Source organism: Gavialis gangeticus, unplaced genomic scaffold (assembly GCF_001723915.1).
Source record: "Gavialis gangeticus isolate Ggan-Ray unplaced genomic scaffold, GavGan_comp1, whole genome shotgun sequence".
In the NCBI taxonomy this organism is placed as follows: domain Eukaryota; kingdom Metazoa; phylum Chordata; order Crocodylia; family Gavialidae; genus Gavialis; species Gavialis gangeticus.
Window position 1 is genome coordinate 72,686,299 of NW_017728993.1, and position 6,273 is coordinate 72,692,571.

Here is a 6,273-nt window from a genome sequence, read left to right on the forward strand (position 1 = left end):
CCCCCATTGAAAAGTACCCCCCCCCCCCCCACTGCCAACACCACCAGCAGCGTTTGTGGGTAGTCCCCAATTGCTGCTGGCCACCACCAGCAGCACTTGCCACCCCAACCCCCACTGCTGACACTGCCGTGGCCACCTGTGGGAGCTCCCTGCTCACCGTCACAACATCCCCACTGCTGACGCTGCCACCGCCACCTGCAGGCAGTCACCATACCCCACCCCCAGCTTCCGGGGGGCATGCGTCATTCATATATATAGTTCTGCTGAAGTCAATGGATCTAGTAAATTACATCAGGAAGGGATCTGGCCTCCATCTACAATTGGTGCCAATGTTTGCATGGGTAGGTGCTAACCTTGATGGAGTTTGACATTAGTTGCACTAGAGCAATAAATAAATACATGAAGCTTACTTCAGTGAACCTTCTTTAAATGTGGGCTTGCACTATTGCAACCATTTAATTTGCTAGCACCAGTGGCTGAATACAGGGCAATACCTAAATACAGAGAAAGTTTCTGTAAGAAGAATTAGATTCAGATGAAACTATGGAATTCAGATAACATACTAAAAACATCATAGTCCTTTGCCTATTATCTAACTGATTATCAAAGGCTTCAGAAAGAACAGTACAGTCCTTCTTTCATGTACTGCAAATGTTTACTCAGCAAGTCATAGGCCATGGTATTTGCCTTAAGCCTTTACCTCTAATTAAAAAATAGTCTCCAGGAGGAGCAATACTGTCTCATTTTACAACAGAGTTTTCCCCACAAAAAATCTGCTGTAAGAAAACATATTTGTCATTGATTTATGGTTTAAATGAGGTTCAACTATGTAATCTACCTAGGCCACTGAAATATTTCGCACTGACTTTAATAAGCTATGATCAGGGCAAAATATCCTTATTCTTCCCAGATGTGTTAATTCTTCACAACCAAAAAGAAAGGGAGACGAACTGAAAAAAATTGTCAAGGGGGATGTCAGATTTATGGACAGCATTGTGGGAAATTCAAATGAGGATTCAAATTTTCAAAAGTCATATTTGAGTCTGTGGAGTTTTGTCTTATTTTATAAAAAGGGGGAAATTGTTAAAAACCTTATACCTCACCCTCCAAAAGAGACACCACAAAAATACAGCTTCAAAACATTAAACTATTAGATTTTTTGTAAGTAGGCCCTTAGTAAGCATTTCACAAAGATCTTCCATAACCATTTAATTTTTTAAATTATTTAATGCCCAAGAACTATGGTGCAATTCCACACTGAAATAGGGGCATTTCATCTGGAACTTCCCTTATAACTTGCACCACTCCTCACTAATATTTTCACGTGTGTAGTGGTTTCATCCCAGTTTTAGACACCTGAATACTCTGAATACAAATACTGCTGAACCTATGTAATCAACAGTTTTAGAAACAATAATAATACTTCAAAAGGAAGTGGGTTGTAAAGTTGCTGCAACAAGTCAATATTGAGACTATCTGTTTCCAAAACATGTATTTTCTTTATTTAGGAGAATGAGTCCAAATATTTGTTGGCTTTGTAAGTTATTCAGAGATGATGAAAATGGAATCACTTCTAAGTAAGTAGCTCTTTGATTTTATGTACAATTTAACAAAATAAAGGAATTTACCTTTCTAACCAAGACTCACAACAGCTACATTCATAATGAAAATTTGCCAGTTAATGCTTACTTAAAAAAAAACAACCCCCCCAACCCTCACCGTCACCAATGCTGCTCAGTGATCACCTGTTGTGCGTACTGTTGCTTCACAATTGATCAGTGTTAAATGTTTTAGCACGTTGCTTATATTGCACATTTGTACCCTTATCAGAATTTTTTTTAATTATTTATTCAGGAGCAGACTACTAGACCTAAGTTCTCCGAATTAGTTTTAGCCTACTAAAGTTAATCAAGCTACATCTAGCATGAATTTGACATACAGTGTTTTGATTCATAGGTTTTAAACTCAGCCACTGACACATGCAGAAAATACATTAAAACAGAGTCCCGATTGTACAAGAAGCTTCCAATGAAGCACCAATTTATTTCTAAAGAGTCCTCCAATACCACTGACTTCAACAGAATTTGAGAAGTTCAACCCTTCAGATCTGTCACTGCACACCAGGACTGGCCTAAAACTAACTGCATCAAAACTGTTTTCGACAGAAAATTGGGTTTTCAAATAAACATTTTTGTAAAACGGTATTTTCTGCAGAAAATATTGCCTTTTTGTTGAAAAGCTACACACTGACTTCAGTTTCTGAGTAAAGACAACAGAGTTTTTAGAAGTACCTTATAGGAGTTATATCTTGGGTGTCTCCCGCTCCAATTTACTCAGTTTCTCCACACTATTTTTGATAATGTTCTGCAGCTAACAACTTCTATGCTCCAGCAGAATGGCTTAGTAAGAGGGAAGACCAAGATACTTCATGTAGACTGGATCAAAGTATCCAGGCCGGAAGAGAAAGGAGAATGGGAACCAGAAGCAGATATAGGATTTTGCAAAAGGGGTTATGGCAGCAGCAGCCAGCACTGAAGGGGTAGAGCACCTCCCGTCACTAGACTCTTCCCACTATACACTGAGGCATATAGACCATACCCTTGGAGCAGCAGGTGGGGCTGTAAGTCCCAAAGAAGGTAAGAATTCCTCTCGCCCTTTCCCTTCTATGCTTGGAGGCATACCCCTTTCCAATCCCCTACTCTCCCATTCCCAGCACCCACCCCCTACCTGCCACTGCCACTATCCCTGATTCTCCAGAGGCAAGAGGAACTCTGTGGGTGCTGACAGACGCACAGGCCCCTGCTCTAATTCTTGCCATTTTACATAAGAATTAAAGCACCCCCCATACCCAACAGATGTTCACCTGTTGGGTCGGGGCGTGGAAGGGAGGCAATCAATCTCCACTTTGGAGCCAATCGAGTGGACAAGCCTGCCAGCAGCCTCTCCTCACTAGCCCTGCCTCCCTTTTCCAGCTCCCATGCTGTCTGTAGGAAGGGAAGGGGAATGAGCGGCAGGCTGGAGTCTGCCTGGCCTGAGTTAGAGAAGGGTGCTGGGGGGTTGGGTGCAGGACAGGGAGGCTCCAGTCCATCTGCCCTGCCCACGGCAGATCAGGGCAGACAAACCTCAGCCTGCAGCTCACTCCCCCTCCCTTCTCCCCCCTCTTTTTCAGCAGACAGCACTGGGGTTGGGACCTGGCTGAATCAGCCCAGCCCTGATCATGCAATGGATTGACTCTAGGGAACAGAAGTTCCTTAAGGTACTCCAATGTAGGGTGCTTTCATTTGCTGCATGATTGGCCACATTTAAAATGCTCTGCAGTCATGCATGTGTCACAGCACAGCTGTAGAGTGGTTTTGGGGGCCCAAATGTGTGACAACTGTAACTTCTGTCTGCACCTGCCCCAGCCTAGCTGCACAGGGGCTGGGCTGACCTCAGCTAAGCCCAGGACAGTGGCAGGAGCAGGCAGGCAAGTTCCCCTTTCCTACCTGGTCCTCCAGTGCTCCCTGACCACCCAGGAGCAGGCATGGGGAAGAGGAGCCTGCTTATCTGCTACCTTCAGTACTGACCTGGTCTGAGTCCAGCCCACAATATACCCCAGGTGGAGCAGAATAGGAGCTCCCCTCACCCTCAGCACAGTGGGGATAATGACAGTGGCAGGCAGGGAGGGGGAAGGAATGAAAGGGGAGGTGGTATGCCTCTGAGCATGGAGCAGAAATGATGGGGAAGGGATTAACTTCTTTAGGGACTTGAAGTCCCCAGCAGCTGCTCCTGCTGTGTGGTCAGAAAGAGGGGGGCAGGGGCGGGGACAGGGGTGGGAGGTTCAGCCATGGCTCTGTACTTCCTTTGCATCCACCCCTGAAGGGAGCATAAGGCAACAGAACTACCACTCTCAAAAGCCATTCCAGTGGTGCAGAAATGATCTAAATACAAGAGATGAAGTAACTGGGTAGGAGGAGAAATAAGTCAAGTGATTTGCTAACAGTCACATATCTGGCGAGTGACATAAATGAATACAGAAATCTGGTCTCCCATTCTTCTTCCCCCAGCATTATAAAGATTCTCAAAGCAACATATCCTACTGCAAGCTGCACATATTGATCTTTCCCTACAGTAATTCCATATTTTTCCTCCATTTACAAGGCAAAAAAGATTTTCCCATGTGCCAGCTCCCCTAACACAAGTTAAGCCATGTCCTTTCTGCTTCATAGATCAATGCTAAAAGCAAATATTCAGAAATGGAAATAAGGTATCAGTTTTGTAGAAGCACAGACACAGACAAAAAAAATGAATTGCTGTGATAATGCTAACAGTGGCAAAAATGGGTGTCAGTAACAGTAAATATGACGCAGAAACAACTCTATTAAAAGAAGATATTCGTAGGATCAAGATTTTTTTCCCCCGTAACCATGACCTTTGTGAGTTCACACAAAGGGAAGCTGGTTATTCATGACGGAAGAGGGAAAAATACTACTTGACAAGAACAAGCAGTTATTAGCAGGAATTACTGAACACACACAGATGTTAGTACATTAAGCTCCCTTGTGGCATTGCCAAGTTGCTCGCTTTCCGATAAGGGTTATCTCCTACCACATACTAACTTCAATAGGTCACTACATTGTAATGTTTTGCAACTATTGCAAGTGATGTGTGACATCACTTTTACCATAGCCTCACAATATACTGAGAACATTGATTTCTTCAATACTATAAACACAATATCAAAGATATAAAAAATAAATGGACTGATAAAGCGCAGAATACATGTGTTGTTTTATTTAGCTATGCAAAAATGATTATGCAAATTAAGCATGTTCCTATATTTTAGATAATGATACTAAATCTAACATCATCTACAGTTAACTGCACCAGTCATCATACAATAACCTTTCCCACTTTTTCAAAGATTGTCACTGGAGGAAGTACTACAGTGGTCCCAATCTTTTGAAAAGCTGATAGCTAATAAATGTAAGTAATTTTATGTTTGGACTCTGGCAGTGTTACTGATCAATACATTCAGTGTTTTTTATCTAGAAAAGTATCAAGTAAGCTACAATGTGAATTTACAGTGCAAAATTACCATGCCACGGTTTGCAAGCTCTAAGTATTTTCATGTGGCACAGCTTCTTCCACTTTCAAAGGGAGCTGTGTTGCACAAAGCTACTGTCAGTGCTCACTAAGGGCATTAGCAGACATGATTTTAGTCACTATTTACCTGCTGTTTTAGCAGGACAAAAGGCCTGTAGCTGTATGTTCAGGCTTTTTGACCCACCAAACAAATGAAATAGCTGATCCAACCCAAAAATGGTGGATCTGTGACAAAAAGTTGCTGACAAAAAAATCAGCTGCTTTGTCACAGGAAGGTTTTCCATAACAAATTTAATACGTGAACCCCACAGTGCTTCACATTCCCTGTTCTCCCTCCTCTGCCATCCCCTCCCCACCCCCTCACTCCAAAAAGGGCTCCCAGGCAGCTCTCTAACAAGGGTCTTGGAAAAGGGTGATAGCTAAGAAGTAGCCCCATATTGTCATGCTCCAACTAGGGGGAGATCCCCATATGGCCACCAATAGCTTATGACTATAAAAACAATGTTTGCCAAAGGCCAAAGAGTGTCCACATAGGAAGCTACTTTATCCATTGCACTACACATTCACAGCCTAGTTTACTGGATGCTAACTGTCCTGTTTGGACAAGCTCTCATCCTTTAAGATTGTGCGACACACTACCATCCCTGCTTTTCAGGTACTTTATGGAAACTGCCATATTGTAAAGGAAAGCAAATGTGAGGTTGTTTTGGAAAATCAAATAAATGGATAATCCACTACTACTACTATCCACCCATGTTCATTTTAATTAATTACAAAAAATATTTAGCATGTGTAGGTAGGAAAAATAATCATTTTTTTATGGTACTTGCATTTAAAGGATGGTATAACAACAGTCCTCTATTAAACAGGAAATCAAAAGGTAAAAGTGACCTTTGAAAATTCACCACTATTTTTTCTTTGATGACCCTTGTTTCATAGTTTCATAGTTTCTAGGGTTGGAAGGGACCGGAGTAAATCATCTAGTCCGACCCCCTGCCATGGTAGGAAAGAGTACTGGGGTCAAACAACCCCAGCAAGGTGTTCATCTAACCTCCTCTTAAAAACCCCTAGGGTAGGGGCCAGCACCACTTCTCTTGGAAGTTGGTTCCAGACCCTAGCCGCCCTGACCGTGAAGTAGCGCCTCCTGATATCTAGCCTAAACCTACCCTCTGCCAGCTTGTGACCATT

The 6,273-nt window shown here is 42.7% G+C and overlaps 1 protein-coding gene across 1 annotated transcript in view; it reads left to right on the forward strand.

Annotated features, from left to right (window-relative positions):
- The window catches only part of LOC109305391 (regulator of G-protein signaling 13-like), a 15,473-nt gene that overhangs the window by 3,222 nt on the left and 5,978 nt on the right, over positions 1-6,273 (forward strand). The window contains exons 2-3 of the mRNA XM_019528381.1: positions 1,509-1,577; positions 4,904-4,965. Of these exons, the coding sequence (XP_019383926.1) occupies positions 1,513-1,577; positions 4,904-4,965 (127 nt within the window). The 5' untranslated portion in view covers positions 1,509-1,512. The remainder of the gene's footprint in view (positions 1-1,508; positions 1,578-4,903; positions 4,966-6,273) is intronic.